The sequence below is a fragment of the Neomonachus schauinslandi genome, chromosome 3 (assembly GCF_002201575.2).
Source record: "Neomonachus schauinslandi chromosome 3, ASM220157v2, whole genome shotgun sequence".
NCBI classification, from domain to species: domain Eukaryota; kingdom Metazoa; phylum Chordata; class Mammalia; order Carnivora; family Phocidae; genus Neomonachus; species Neomonachus schauinslandi.
The window spans coordinates 76,780,763-76,797,540 of NC_058405.1; the positions used below are offsets into that span (position 1 = coordinate 76,780,763).

The 16,778-nt window shown below is 40.6% G+C and overlaps 1 protein-coding gene across 1 annotated transcript in view; it reads right to left on the reverse strand.

Annotated features, from left to right (window-relative positions):
• SGCG (sarcoglycan gamma) overlaps nucleotides 1-12,000 on the reverse strand; it is a 122,515-nt gene extending 110,515 nt beyond the window's left edge. Inside the window, exon 1 of the mRNA XM_021678228.2 lies at nucleotides 11,797-12,000. Coding sequence (XP_021533903.1) covers nucleotides 11,797-11,850 — 54 coding nt within the window. The 5' untranslated portion in view covers nucleotides 11,851-12,000. The remainder of the gene's footprint in view (nucleotides 1-11,796) is intronic.
• Nucleotides 12,001-16,778: the final 4,778 nt, after the last annotated feature.

Genomic DNA, 16,778 nt, shown 5'->3' on the forward strand with positions numbered 1-16,778 from the left:
CTCCCCTCCCCTTTTCTTTTGCCCTCCCTTCTTCCCTCCCTCCCTCCCTTCCTCCCTTCCTTCCATCTTTCCTTCCTTCCTTCCCCTTCTCCCTCCTTCTTTCTTCCTTCATTCCTTCCTTTTTCTTTCACAATACAAGATCTGTCCTATGCTTAGCTTCAACAGACAGACTGCCTCCTGACATGTGACTTATCCGTGTGGCTCCTCATCTGCCCACCTTTGCATCTTGGCACAGAGCCTGTGCAAGAGATCCCCTGCTGTCAGCTCATTCATCTCCTCCTCCCTCTGTGTGTAGGATGTGCAGACTGCACCACGCAGGACACACTCTTACCTTTGAAACACACACAGTGCTGCGTCTTCTGAGCCTGCAGCTCTGAGGACCTCTCTCGCTATTCTCTCAGACACATACCTGTTCAATCCCCACTCTTTTGGAATACTTTCCACTAATTTTGTGGTTTGGGTTTTGGTTGTCTCCTAGTGTTGCCTAAAATAGAATTTGAATGAGTTTCTCGCTCGCTTTGCTGCTTTTGAATGATCTCAGGAGGGCACTGTGTAAATACTACCCTCACATTGTCATCTTCAACGTGGAAGTCTGTCACCCACGTGTCTCTTTACCGTAGGGTTAAAAGGGTTGTTAGCTACTTGTGAAAACTAACTTGGAGGCACCATGGGTACCCTTCTGTGGATCCTTACTCCTGAAAGAATTCTGGTCTTTCACACAATCTTAGATAACCAAAGAAGAGGAAAATAGAGAACTCAGTTTCAGCAAAAGCTTAAACAGAGCCTTGGTTTGAGTCAGACTCTCAGGATTCCCAGTTCTTCTATAGATCTTATCCCACTTTCAATCCCTGGCAATTTGAGTGCTCTCTTTTGGAACATGATTCTGTTCAGTTCACCTTTATGCCCAGGAGTATAACTGAAAGCTTAGTCATTTTTGACAGTTCATTTCAACTCAATAGAATGAAGTAATTGCTTTAGGTTCCCAAAGTGAGAATTTTCTTTTTCTTTTTTTGGTATATTTGAAAGAAATAGTGAAGCTTTTTCCAAATCTAGGCTATGCTGTGTGAACATAAAGTCTACTACTGGTTTGTAGATATGGCTGGTATAAATTCACACGTCAGTATGTCCCCCAAGTGGCTGTGAGCTCATCCCCACTACATGTATAGAATCTTCCTGCACACCCTGCTGTGTGCAGAATTCTCCTTCTCTCCCAGGACCACACTTGGTTCCTTTCTACTGAAACTATCACTGAAAACTCATCCCAGTTACTTGCCCAGGAAAGAGTCCTCATTCTTTGGGCCAATCCTGAGCATCACATATTCTGATATATTCTTGGTTTTAATAACTGAAACACAGAAGTGATACTCTGAATAATGTTTAGGCTTTGTGCAACAAGAAACATTATTGTTTAGCTACATTAGGCTTAAAGAAGCATTTGCAAAGAATTCTTACAACATAACAGATATATGATACATTTCTGAGAAAATATATTCAGATTTGCAAACAAACCTCTAGAACACAGCCAATTATTTGGATGCAAACTGTATTGTACACTGTGAGGAAGTAATTCCAGGTCTTTTTCTTACCACATCATAAATAATACAAAAAAGTTTGACTCGTATGACATACTTTTAGAAATGCTTTTAGAAAAGGAAGTCATATAATTTTTGCATTTAAAAAGATTTTACACAAACCTGGGTAATGGTGAATGGATAAACAAACTGATACATCCACACAATGGAATATCATCCAGCAATAAAAAGAAATGAGCTCTCAAGCCATTAGAAGATGTAGGGGAGACTTAAATGCCTACTACTAAGTGAAAAAAGCCAATCTGACAAGGTTATATGATTCCAACTATAAGATATCCTGCAAAAGGCAAAACTATGAAGACAAAAAAGGTTAAGTGCTCCCCAGGAGTCTGCAGTGTGAAAGGGCTGACTAGGTGGAACACAGGGAAATTTTAGGGCACGGATACTATTCTTTATGATGTTATAATGGGGGATACATGTCATTATACTCTTGTCCAAACCTAGAGAATGTACAACACCAAGAGTGAGCTCTGATGCCAACTGTGAGCTTTGGATGGTAACAGTGTTGTAACAAATGTAGGAGGGGATGTTGATAATGGTGAGGCTGGGGCTGGGGCAGGAGCAGTATGGGAAATCTCTGTACCTTCCTCTCAATTTTGCTGTGAACCTAAAACTGCCCTCCCTCTCAAGTCTTTCAAAAATTTTATCTTTCATTGCTGGATGGGAGGTAGGTGGGGGATGGGATAATGGGGTGATGGGCATTAAGGAGGGCACGTGATGTGATGAGCACTGGGTGTTATAGGCAACTGATGAATCACTGAGCTCTGCATCTGAAACTAATGATGTTGGCTAATTGAATTTAAATTTAAAAAATATATAAAAAATAAATAAATAAATTTTTTTTTTTACTTTCATCCCCTATCGTTTTGTTCCTTTTTAAAATACCAACATTTGTACTTCAAAATTTAGCCCAAGAAATATCAGGTATTTACTGGCTGAATTTAGTAAATAATGTAATTATTGATTTGAGGATAATGCTATAATATTCATTTTGTTTATATTCTTTCATTGTTCAAAAACTGTCTTAAATCATTTCTTTGCCCCAGTTTTTTCCCATTGTAATAGAGTAAGTTGATTAAAATTTCAAACAAAAACTATATCAAAACAGACACAGGACAAGATTGCTTTAAATAGTCATAAGTAGGTTGATAATAATTAATTTTCTGTCTTTAATAAACCAGTCATATGTGTAGCCACCATCTCTCTCTCTAAAGGTCTTTCTTTTATGTAAGCCTCAAACATGTATCTAATCTTGCGCTAATTCATAAATAGGAGAAGGCACCCAAGGTGGGGGGGTGGTCACGGAAATGTAATGGTCTGAAGAAGGTGAAGGAGAAAGCAGGAGAGATCTCATCTGCTAAGGGTGGTAAGGACAGCAGAGAAGGTCTGGAATGGCTCCCAATGGGATGGGAGAGGGAAAAGTCGAGCATAAATGAACGATCACAGCATGAGGCTAAGTGTCCTTCCAGCTGAGGCTGGAGGCTGTGAATGTTCAGCACTGGCAACTGAACACTTATGGGATTTTAGAAACATTTTCAGGATAACTATAGGAAAATCACACTATAGGATTGATCTGTGGCAGGACTTTTCTCAGTGGACAGAGCAGATATGCACGGATAGGTGGAAGCTGATGACCCTGGCCAGGCCAAGGAAATTCAGGCCATCAACATGGGTCCAGGTATGTGGGAAGGGAAATGCCAACAGGAAGAGGAGGCTGACGGATAGCAGTCCGAGAGGGAAATGGAGGGGTAGGGCCTGCCTGGGCTTCTTCATGATGTTTCCCATGTGCAAAGAAGTTCAAAGCAGGTTTCTGTGCTCAAACTTGAGAGGATGGAAAAAATTAAGCCTAACTTCACAATAATTTGCTGAGCAACCCCAGATGGTGGCAGATACCAAGCTGCTGTCTAAACAACATGGAAGCAGAGGCCACTGGACCTCAAACCAGGACACCGGGAAGCTGTGTAGAGCGAGGCTTTCATGGGACTTAGCACCCACTTGGATGGACATGGGAAAGGTTTTAACTTGACTGTGTGGAAGAATAAATGGAATGAAAAGCAATGTTAACCAACCAGAGCAGTCATGGTTTGAAGCGAATAATGAAGCACCCATCTTGGGCAAAGAATATGGGATGAGTGCAACTCTTGGTGGAAGTACTTAGTCTACAACTTGAGATTAGGGCTAGTGAGCCGTAAGAATTTTGCAGTGCTACAACTCAGACCATTGCTAATGAAAGTCTGGCCTCTGAATTTTTCCTTCTCTTTTCTGAATGCAGCAGATTAACTTTTAAAAATCTGTTTGTTTAACTGGGGCAGGAGTTGAAAGTCAGCCACATTTTGGATATAACATAGAAATCATGTCAAAAGCATATCCTATGGAAAATTTTCCACAGCCCCATTCTCCCCCAGCTTTACTGAGGTATAATTGGCAGATAAAAACTGTATATATTTAAGGTGTACAACTTGACGTTTTGACATATATTGTGAAATGATCACCATAGTCAAGTTAATTAACACATCTATCACCTCACATACTCTTTCTCCTTCCTTCCTCCCCTGGTCAGAACACTTAAATGCTACTATCTTAGCAAATTTCAAGTATACAATATAGTATGAGGTATCACCTCACACCTGTTATAATGGTATTCTCAAAAAAAGGCAGGAGATTACAAGTGTTGGCAAGGATGTGGAGAAATTGGAACTCTTACACACTGTTGGTGAGAATGTAAAATGGTGCAGCCATTACGGAAAACAGTGTGGAGCTTCCTCATAAAGTTTAAAAATAGAACTATCACATGATCCAGCAATTCCACTTCTGGGTATATATTCAAAGGAAATAAATCAGGATCTTGAAGAGATATCTTCATTTCCATGTTCACTGCAGCATTATTTACAATAGCCAAAATACGAAAACAACCTACATGTCCTTCAACACATGAATGGATAAAGAAAATGTGGTGTATGTATGCACTGTTCATTCTTTAGAGACTATTTTTTTAGAGCAGTTTCAGGTTTACAACAAAATTGAGAGGGAGGTACAGAGATTTGCCATATACGTCCTTTCCCCAAACATGCACAGTCTCCTCCATTACCAATATATCTCACCAGAATGATACATTTTTTTTAATCAAAGATGAACTGACACATAATAATCACTTAAAATGATTCTACTTTCAGTAAACTGGAGTTTACTCTTGGTGTTGTTTGTTCTATGGGTTTGGACACATATATAGTGATTTGGAGCCACCATTATAAGAGTATTTTCTTTTTTGAAGTGGGAGAGAAGGGTTCCATTAATTTCTTTTCTTTCCAGCTTTATTGAGGTCCATTTAGCATATAACATTGTAAAAGCTTAAGGTGTACAATATGTTGATTTGATACACTTACATACTGTAAGATGATTACCTTTTATTATATTTGAAAAAAATTATCTACAAACTAAATAACCAAAATCTACAAGTCGGAAAAACATCTTCCAACTGTTTAATGTGTAGCAAATAAAGGACATCACTTTTAAATATATAGTTAATATTTTAAAAATAAGCAACATAGAAAAATCTGGAGCCCTTCCCAGTATGAAACTAAAAATTCTTTATGAAACTAAATAGTTTAATGAACTTGTATAATCTTTTAAGTGTCAAAAGAGGCAAACCTGATAAAATAATTTTTAGGGTTTTCCCCCTTATTTCCAATTTATATAAATCCTTCTTATCTCTTAAAGGAAAATGACTCTTCTGGCTCACCTCCTTTTGATTATTGTACGTAGGAACAAAATCATAAACCAACTTTGCAGATGATCACGGCTAACTGATGGGTACAATACAATTTCGGAAGTCATGATGGGGAGCTCTCCTGCGCTACTAGGCTCCTCACAGCCTACACAGTCCAGGAGGAGGGAGTAAGATTTCCTCACAGCCAATGAAAAGCTGTCACGACTTCAGTCACCTGCGGCCAATGAGAAGCCACTACTCCTTCAAACTCCAATGAACATTTGCTCAAAACAACCCCTCCCAACTTCCTGCTTTCCTCTACAAAAGGATAGTCTTCCCTGTTCTCTGGGCTTGCCAATGGTTCCCCATAGTTTACACGTCCCAAACTGCAATATCTCTATTCCCAAGTAAACTAATTTGCAGCTTGGTAGGCTTTGTTGTTTAATTTTTAAGGTTGGCAGTATCAATCTATGTTGAAAAATACTTCACAACTAAAGTTATTTCTTTATAACTGATTGCTTTCATTAGTATAGTTCAGGGTTTGGTAAATGATAGCCTGTGTGTCAAGTAAGACCTTTCGCCTGTTCTTATGAGTGTCCCTAAGCCACAGCCATGCCTACTCATTTATGTATGTCTATGGCCAGTTGTGTACTTGTGACAGAGATCCTATGGCCCACAAAGCCCAAAATATTTATTATCCAGCCCTTTATGGGAAAAGTTTGCCTACTCCTGATACATCTCATTGGAAATAGATTATACTGTAGACATGCAAATCATATTTTAGTTAGGTTTTATTATTTTAAAAATAAACTTATTGTCTCATTATCATTGTTAATCTAAGAGGTGAATCTGGTAATTATATTCTTATGTCCCCTTCACTCCCCCCTGGCAAAGTAAAAAAAAAAAACCCTGAAATCAACCAGTACTTACCTGAGTACCTGCTCTAACTACAAATTCATACTTAAGGTCTGAGTTTTATGTCACAAGACAAATAAAATACTCAAACCTCAATTTATTAGTTTCAAGCAAACAATCGCTCAAACTCTAATCAGTAACAAAACTGTCCTGATGTCTATCCTTACTTTGCAACTAATACTTGGTAGATATATTAATAAATAAAAACAAAATTTAGTAGTAAAGGTATAGACAGCCCAAGAATAATCAATAGGTTAGATAACCAATTTAATCTACAGGTTGCATAATTAACATAAATAATTGAGAATTATCTTCATTATATTTTAACCATTTAACATCATTTAATACACCATTTAACTTTATTGCTTATTTTAAAATTCCAGAAGTTGGTTAAAATTTGGTTTATTTAAAATTTAGATAATGAACATCATGGAACTCTCTTGTAATCTAGCTCAGAGTATGATGTACAATGTATTTTTTTATTATTTATAATTATCTTTAAAAATAGTTACATAGGAAATGTTCCCCCCCAAATAATGAAATGTATCACACATAGAGAGGTCTTCTAATATAAAGGACTGAGAAGACATGAGAGAGCCCCATTTGTACCACCAAGACACAGTTCTGCATAAAATGTAATACTTTAAAAATATGTAGTCAAAATTACAGGAAAGAATGAAACATTCTCAAGGCTAGAAAAAAGTATGGAAATGAAAGCCAGAGATAACTGGGGGTGATGCTACACATAGTATGCGGGTTATCAGACCCACTTATGGGCCTAGAGACTGAGCCTGAATCTTAATGCCCAACAGAGATGGGAGAGTTGGCCTCCATCCAGAGCAAGGCCAGAGCTCCCACATACGAGGAAAGTCCAAGAAGAGATCCCTCCTTCTCTAAGGCTGTGGATAGAAAGACAAACCACTGCATAGAAAGCAAAATCATAAGCTTGCATCAACCACAAGCCTGGACCATTTACAGGTGACAGTTTGTCCAAATTTATAACAAATATGTGCTGCTATAACCCCCAACTATGAGATTTACATAAAAACTGCTTTGAGACCCATAAAACCCCTGGTATCCCAGCAGATGCACAAGCAGAACCACTCCTAGGGACACTTTCACACCTGCTGCATTTGAGAGTCCTATCTAAGAATAACTCTCAGTGTAGATGAGCTCATACAAAATAATTACAAATCACTGGAGCAATTAAACTATCATGATGTGATGTGCAATGATGGAATCAGCAGCCTGAGAAGAAATGGAAGATGGAAATGAGAAAGGCCAAAATGCATCTGTAGTGACATCTACTTTTCCAGGCTTGTACAAAGTGTCAGCTGGAAGAATCAGGCAGAACCCTAAGCAGAGTGTGGTATTTCTTAAAGAAACACACACTGTGGGGCAGTTACCTGTGGCTTGAGATACGTCAAATGAAGGGACTGGATGATCATTCCTTTACTATTCCAGTTGGGTTGTTCTCGCCATTCCCCACTTACATACACCTCCAAGTTTGGATATTGGAAAGGAAAGGAAAAAAAGGCAGAAAGGCCTCAAAAATGAGGCAGCAAAATATGATGGTATGTGAAGGGTGACAGAACTGTTGCTTCAGGTAAGTATGAATAAAATAAAAATCTTCATAAAACAGTAAGTACCAGTGGGCTAGCCACCATCCCACTATGTGCCACAATCTTGAGACTTGCTAATGGAATACTGTGTTCATAAGATACTATTTTATCTATTTTATTGGCCTTCTGTATTTGCCCGATTTAGTAAAAAGTCAAAAAAAAATATTTAATTGGAAAATGAAGACACTGAAGTTGCCTTCAAGAAGACTTCCAGAGTTTCCAAAGAAGAATTCTGAGGTTTTTAAAGGCACCAAGTTTCCCGGTGCTCATGCTTTACACTAGTTAATGTTACCCTTAAATGTTAAATGCCTTCCTTTTCCTTGATACAAAGTATTCCTAGCACTAGTCATGTGGTTTAGGCATTTGAGCTATTTTGCATTCTCAAGAAGAATGACAGGCAGGACTGACCCCAGCAGTCTTCTTGGGTGCTGTGCTGCAGTGGGAAGCCTAGGTTTGGTATCAGGTCTGTGTTATTACTCAGTTTGGCTGAGCAATCACGTTGGCAAATGATGGCCTCTCTGGGCCCAGTTTCCGTCTGTGCTAAGTGGGGCCCTCCTCACAGGGTGCTTGTGAAGACGGATGAAACTTAATGAATGCCTGCCGCCTGGCTTAAAGTAGGAGCTCAGTCAAAGGGATGCACACCGCACTTTCCTTTTGAGAGCACGTGCTGGAAGTCAGAGGGATAGCTGCAAGCTCCACACGTGAGAAGGAAATTCTCTGGAGAATAATTTGGTGGGTATTTACCTCAAATCTTTTTGAATTAAGGGGGATTATAAACCAACAGATTGAATCAAGAATCTTAAGGGAGAAGGATACAGAGGAGGAGGCATGGCTCCCCAGAGCGGCCATTGGTTAGGACAGCGTAGCCTAGCAGGAGCTGGGAGGAAAAACAATGCAAACAGTCCTTTATATACAGGGGGCATCTGCACCTCATGCCTTGGAAATGCAAGAGAACCTCAATTATAATCCAACCCACAGAATTCCATGTAAATAATCCAGTGACTCATAAAGATATTCTTTATAAAAACACAACTTTTATACAGCGTTTCCCTTTTTATACCTGGTTGCTTACTTAGGCCTTTGTCTTCAGTGCAATATGATTTTAGTTAAGGTTTCCTATTTTAGAATTTTCTCCTTTTTTCACTCAGTTCACTTATTATACGTTATTTTTGAAAAAGGAGTTTAGGCACAAATATTAAAAAGTCTACTAGACAAAATATCACAAGCACATTTCTACAAATTAGAAATTTGTAGAAATTAGATACCTGGCTCGTGTTACTTTTCCAATTAAGTTTTCATTGTTTTATTATTAATGTAAGTATTAATGTCATCATACTTTATTATAATGGACTGACTCAAGGTCTTGTATGTGCAGCAACTGAGCCCATCTACATGCTGAGAATCTAATTTAGGTGACCTCAGCCAGGGGTCCAGAACTGGCTTTAAGAACTGTTAACCTCTTGAAATCCAGTCCAAGTTGCAGATCTAAAACTATCACCAGGTTTTCAAAGGAATCCATGACATTAAAATAGTTAGGAAGCATTATTTTACTATATCCTTCCTTTTCCTGCTGTCTCCAGTACAAATATTTCCCTCATACCTAACAAAATGGTATGCTAAAACCACAAGTTGTCATATGTAGCTATTTTGTTTCCTAATTTAGAAGGTGTGTTCAGAAATTTATATGCAAATACACTTCAAACAAGGGATACTTGTATTTGTACCATTCACAACACACAACCAGCTGTGTTTACTTCACATAAATTCAACTACAGAAGATGTAATGAAATGGGCATTTTTTGACAAATCACAAAGCAACATCACCTGTCTTTAGGAAATTAAATTTTTGGGTTATGATACTATGATGATCATGTCCATATAAATCACTTTCTAACAGTACAATTCTAGAGAAAAATAAAATTAGCATTATCTTTTTGCTTAACTGTAACTATGTCCATAGATATTTATTTGCCTATTTTACCCAAAGGACATTAGGAGCTCTTGAAGGACACAATCTTAACAACTAAACATCAAAATGAGGGTCTGATAAATTTTAAAGATTTTTATTTATTTATTTATTTGAGAGAGAGAATGAGAGAGAGAGAGAGAGCACATGAGAGGGGGGAGGGTCAGAGGGAGAAGCAGACTCCCTGCCAAGCAGGGAGCCAGATGCGGGACTCGATTCCAGGATCCCGGGATCATGACCTGAGCCAAAGGCAGTCGCTTAACCAACTGAGCCACCCAGGCGCCCCGAGGGTCTGATAAATTTAATAAGTCATACCCAAGATAATGAAATGATGTTGATCAAAATGTAATACTGTATATATATATTTGAAATATCCTCCAGCCACAATTAGAGTATTATTATTCTCATTAACGCTGAGAGGTGTGTAATAGTTTAAAAAACAAATTATTTGTTAAATGTCAAAGTTTCCTGATTTCTTTTATTGTCTGCTTATGTATGTCTAATTTATTAAATGGATTGTTCATCACTATATTTTTTTCAAGATTAAAGAAATATCTTCTAGATTATTCTTGTCATACAGGACAACTTTTCTATAGTTGTAAGCCCACAGTGGAGGTGTACTATATACATTAATGATTTAGGTGTAATATCTACCAAATATTGTGCCTAATGATTCAGTAATAACAAACATTAAATATCAAAAGAGCATAAGGACTTAGGCAAAGCAAGGTATTTGACAACATGGTTGAATAACTTTAAAAGTTTACTATATGATATTTTTACACATGTAGGGTGAATGTCAGTTTGCTAATCACTTTGGAAGCACTTTTTCTAGAGAGGAAGTTCTCATATCAGAGACACTGAACCTTCTGGTAAAATATTCCATCACCAAAAACCAAGAAATCAGCTTACATCTGTTTTTGAATAATATTGTAATAATTTTTTTCAGGTTTTTTTTTTATAGCTTGCTCATATTAAAGGAAGAAAAGCACAAGAAGAGCCATTAAAAAAAAAACAAAAAACAAAAGATCTGCTTTAAAAAAAAATAAAGACAATTCCATGGCTTTACAAACACAGATTTACCTGTTTTAAGGAACACCCAACAGCATTTATGCAAAAATACCATACATATATAGTGTCATCACTAAAAATCTACTTGTACAACATTTGGTATCACTTGATGAGTTGTTATTTCACAGAAAAATTGTATGTGATTGTACCACTATTCATAAACATCAGACCATCCAGTAGTGATTTAAAAATTACCAACTGCCTAACCCTGGTTTAACCAAATAACATGCCAATAAATAAATACCAACCATGGGAACTTTAGAGGGTAGTGGGTAGAAGGGGGGCGGGAGGATCATCAAGTTATCATCCCACTGAAGACTGTGTGAGCCACCTGTGATTTGAAGGATCTCTCTGTTTCCCCTCTAAATTGCCAAGTAAACCTTGTGCAACTTTGCACTTCTTGGTGCAACCACTCTGCTTACTCAGTGTCAAGGGATAGACTAGTCAGCAATCCAGGGCAATGTTTTTGGCAAAATCAATTTACAGAAAACAAGTTCATTCTTATTTTCGTTCTCTCTCATCCCCGCCCCCCGCCCCCGCCTGCCTCTCTCTCCCTCACCCCCTCCCTCCGTCGCTACCCCACCTCCCCGCAAGACAAAGTTATTTAAGTGTTATGTCAGACTGCAGATCAGTTAGCAAAGTTTTTCCAGCAAAGAAAGGCCGACTGTCTAAACTACGTTTCACACGTGTCCCAGAGCCCTCGTCAGACTGGCAGATGAGGAAGGAAAACGCTATTTGGGGCAGAGAAGACGCAGAGGAAGAGGAAGCAGGGTGGGAAGATAGTTTTGGGGCTTGGGGAAAGGCTGCAGAGGAGACGGGATCCTAACAACGGAAGAGTTAGTTTAGGGGGCTGCAAGAGAAGGAAGGACAACGGAAATTGGGGGAACTGAGAACGAAGTGGTGGTCCGTGACCATTCTCTTTACCTGCTGTACTTCTTGGGGTCCCGGCGAGCAAACGGCCACCGTATTTCCCTTCATTCTCGACGGGATGAGACCACTGTCTTCTCTCCGGACAGCGCGGGCCTCGGCTCCGTCCTCCTTCCTCGGCGACCGCAGCGACAACTCTGCTTCTGGGCGGGGGAGCCGCTCCCCCGAGCCGCGGGTGCCCACATCCCCGCCCGGACTCCAGGCGCCACTGCCCGGGCGCGAGCGGAGGCGGAGGCCAGACACCCCGGGGAGGCTCGTCCCGGCTACGGCACCGCCCCCAGGCAACCCCGCGCGCGCCGGGACGAGCCCGGGGCGCCCCCAGCGGGCCACACACCCCAGTCCCCCGCGCGGGGCCAGCGCGCCCGGCTCCCTCCGCCGCGCCCCCTTCCAGCCCCATCCCCGCGTGCCCCCCACGCCCCTGTGCCCCTCCCACGACGGCCCGCGCCCCTGCATGACTCCCTCCATCCTTCCCGTCCCACCGTCGCACGCCCCGCACACCCCTGCGCCCCCATTGCCTCCCCCACCCCTCCACGTCCAGGACCTCCTGTCCCCGCGCTCCAATCGCGCCCACCAGGGCCTCCCCGCCCTCTGCTCGCCCCCCCACGGTCGCGCACGCGCGCGGGCCGCTGAGCAGGGCACTCGTAGACACCCGCTCGCAGCCAGCTCCTCTTTGGCTGCCCGCGGGGGGCGCCCTTCCTCTTTTCCCCTTCGGTCCAACTGCGTCTGCCTACCGCATCCCGGGCTTGGAGCTCGAGGGAAGAACTCATTTTCCCACCTGGGCTCCTAGTCCCTTGCAATTACAACAGTCAGCGCCTTCCTAATCTAAGGCGTTTTAGGGCGTCCCTGTTGACGGAATTGTTCCATTCAGGAGACTCTAGAGCCTGGCCGAGAACCACCTAGGCTTCAGAGCTGCGCGGTTTCCTCCTAGACTCTAGCAAAGCAAGGGCCAGGTCCCGCCGCTAGGAGGCATCCCTCGGGATTTGCAGAAATGTGGAGGTGGCAAAAATATTGCCACACCTTATTAGCTCTTTGAATCAGGCTCGGAAGTAGTGAGTGCTGACCCAAGCCTCCTTTACTCTGTTTTTCTCAAGGCCTAAAGAGGTTCGCTCAACTGTGTCTATATGGCATAAAGCTATCCTATTAGTGCTTGTGTATTTCAGTCATTTATTTTCTGGTTGACCTCCACACGTACACTAGGACCCCTTCATCTACACAAGAGGGTGACTGGTTTTTAGCAGTTTTGTGTCTGGAGAATGTATGGGTATCTGAACATGTTTGGTGAATGTGCTTGGAGGTAAATTCGCTCATTCCTGAAAGGATCATTTTGGTGTATTTTACGATTTTTTTTTAGATGGGAGATATGCTACCATGTTTGGAACCAAATGGAAACATAAAGATGCTGGAGAATTTACACATGTTTTTCATGTAACGAAATGGATAATTGCAAGAAAATCTTCGTTAATTATTCTCTACTTCATATGTGAGAGTGACAACCATTTCTTTTAAAAACTTTACTCTCACAAGGTTAGATAAGATTGACATAGGCTGAGATATACTATTAAGGATATATGAATCATTTTCTTTCTGCTTCACAGGCAGCATAATGAAAAGAACTGTGAATTGTTGCTCTAAAAATGTCCCTACTATCTAGTAAAGGTTTCAGTTTATATATTTGTGTCAAAGAATTCAAAAGTTATTAATGCATTTTAGTTGCCAAAACTAACATGATCTGAGTCAGGACTTCTCTCTCTCTCTTTTTTTTTTTTATTATGTTATGTTAATCACCATACATTACATCATTAGTTTTTGATGTAGTGTTCCATGATTCATTGTTTGCGTATAACACCCAGTGCTCCATTCACTATGTGCCCTCTTTAATACCCATCACCAGGCTTCTCTTTTGTTGGCTTAGAAAGAAGTAACTGGCAACAGCTTGATGCTGTGGATGGTGAGAACACTGAGGATCCAGAGCACTTGCCATCATTCTCCTAGCAGAAAAACTAAATATATCCAAAGCAGTATGGGGAAAAAAACCAGGAGTGTGTGGCAGGGTGTGAAGGCTCAGTTTGATAGAGCACCTTATCAGTAAAAAATATTTTGAGCAACCCAGTACATGGATTTTTATTTGTAAAATATATGCATTTCTGAATATATAATATATGCATAAATTAACATATTACATTGTAAAACAAATAGAAATTTAAAAAGGAAAGATAAATCTACATCCAAATGAGAGAAGTATCGGAATGAAATGAGAATCTCTGCTCACCCTCTCCCCAGTGAAACAACCATTAAGTGGTGAAAGTATTTTAAAAAAATCATTTGAAGTCTCTAGAAATTGTCCCAAGGGCATACAGCAAATGAAGAAACATGTATTCGTGAGAATCTACTAAACCTTGGTAAGAAGAGCAAAAATCTGGGCCACAACCACTCTTCCAGCTCCCAGCTCAATGTCCTGGAAGCTCCAATCTGAAGGAGTGCAGGAGAGAAGATGGCCTCTCTCCCCCAGGTCTGGGTCTGGGATATGGGCTTCTCCCTGGGAGGGCCAGGCCTCCACCATTTTCAGCCCCAATCCCCCATAAGCATTATTCCAGGCAGATGTGGCTGAGAGGTGTGGGGCTTTCCACCTACCCAACCACCACTGTGGGGTGGAAGCCCTACCCCAGGTATAGAGGGGTTAAGAATATTGGGCTACTACTACTGTCCCCGCTGTAGCTCACTCATAGCGTGGAGGTTCCACGTTGGGAGAGGAAAACAGAATACCAAGGACTTCAGACCCCGATCTGTGACCCCTGCTCAGAGAGCAGAAGTGTCACTCTGAAAAAAAAAAAAAGGCTGCTTCCAGCCTCCAGGTCTGCGGCGGCAGGTCAGAGGTTCTGTGCAGTGGGGAAGACAGGCTGTATCATGGCACCGTAGCTCTGCCTAAGAGGACGGATTTTATTTGGAAGAGATTGTGGGGAAGTTCATACCTAAGGGCACTGTCAAAAACACTGGAGATCTTGGTAATAAGCAATTAAGAGAAGGATGGGAACTCTGTGATAGCAAAAAGCTAAATAAATGGTAGACCAGCTAGAAACTTAACAGAGAAAACGAGGGGGAAAAAAGGAGCCCTCCTGGAGTGGAAGAAGCCTCAGAGAATGACCTCAAAGATTACCCATGCAAAGGGGCTGGACTGTAATTGGATCCAACAGTGGAACAGTTTACGCCCAGGTGTTGTTAAAAATAACAGAGAAATCCACTAGCAGTTAGTGGAGGCTCAGAACTGAGTATATTCACCAAGACGAACCAGCCAGAAGCTTAACAGGGATGTCAGAGAAAAAAGTCTCGGAGGCTAAACTGACCAAGAAAGAAAAGAGAAGACTCAGATTCCCAAAGTCAGGAGTAATAGAGGGACCATCATCAACCCTAGAGGAAAGGATTATAAAGGAATACTGTAAACAACTGTATGCTGACAAATTATATAATTTACATGATATATGCAAACAAATGCAAAAGAATGAAGTGTGTTCCCTTCTTTAAACCGTGCACAAAAGTTAACTTAAAATGGATCATAGGCCTCAATACAGGAGCTTAAAGAAAAGACTCTCAGGAGAAAACATTAGAGTAAATCCTTGGAACCTTGGGTGAGGCAAATCATAAGCAACAAATGAAAAAAATGACAAATTGGGCCTCACCAAAGTTAAAAATGTTTGTGCTGCAAATTACACCATCAAGAAAGTGAAAAAAAACACATATGGAACAGGAGAAAATATTTGCAAATCATATATCTAACAAGAGACTTATAACCAGATATAGAAAGAACTTTTACAACTTAGCAGGAAAAAGACAACCCAATGAAAAATAGGCAAAAGATCTGAATAGATATTTCTCCAGAGAAAATACACAAATGACCAGTAAGTGCATGAAAAGATGCTCAACATTACTAACCATTAAGGAAATACAAGCCAAAATCACAATGAGATACCACTTCACACCCCCTAGAAAGGCTGTAATAATAATAAAAAAAAAAGACGAGTAATAGCAAATGTTGGCAAGGATGTGGTGCAATTCTGAGTACACCAAGAGACATAAAAACATATTTTCACACAAAAACTTGTATACAGATGTTTACAGTAGCATTATTCAGAAGAGCCCAAATCCAGAAACAACGGAAATGTTTGTCTACTAATGGAAGAATTTAAAAAATGTGGTCTGTCCATACAATGGAATGTTATCCAGCTGTAAAAAGGAATGAAGTGCTGATACGTGCTACAATATGGATGGACCTTGAAAACATGCAGCGTGGCAGAAACTAGTCACAAAAGATCACACTGTGTTATTCGACTTACGTGAAATGTCTGGAAAAGACATTGAGTGGGTAATAATATGTTACTGAGATTGTGGTGATCATCCCACACCTCTGTGGTTATACTAAAAGTCTCTCTCTTTTTTTTTTTTAAGATTTTATTTATTTATTTGAGAGAGAGAGAATGAGAGACAGAGAGCACGAGAGGGAAGAGGGCAGAGGGAGAAGCAGACCCCCTGCCGAGCAGGGAGCCCGATGCGGGACTTGATTCCGGGACTCCAGGATCATGACCTGAGCCGAAGGCAGTCGCTTAACCAACTGAGCCACCCAGGCGCCCAAGTCTCTCTCTTTTTTAAAAGAATTTATTTATTTATTTGACAGAGAAAGAGAGAGAGAGAGTGCACAAGCAGGGGGAGTGGCAGGCAGAGGGAGAGGGAGAAGCAGGGTCCTCACTGAGCAAGGAGCCTGACTCGGGGCTCAATTCCAGGACCCTTTGGAATTTTAGGTGCCCCTAAAAGTCTCTTAATTGAATACTTTAAGTAAGGTGAATGTGTATGGTCTTCTAATTACATCTGAATAAAGCTACTAAAAAAAGTATTTATAAATAAAAATAGTAACACACTCCCATGATGTTGGGCAGAAGTAAGAAAGGAGAAAGGCCATTGTTTCTGCTTTTACCTTTTCTTCTTCGGTA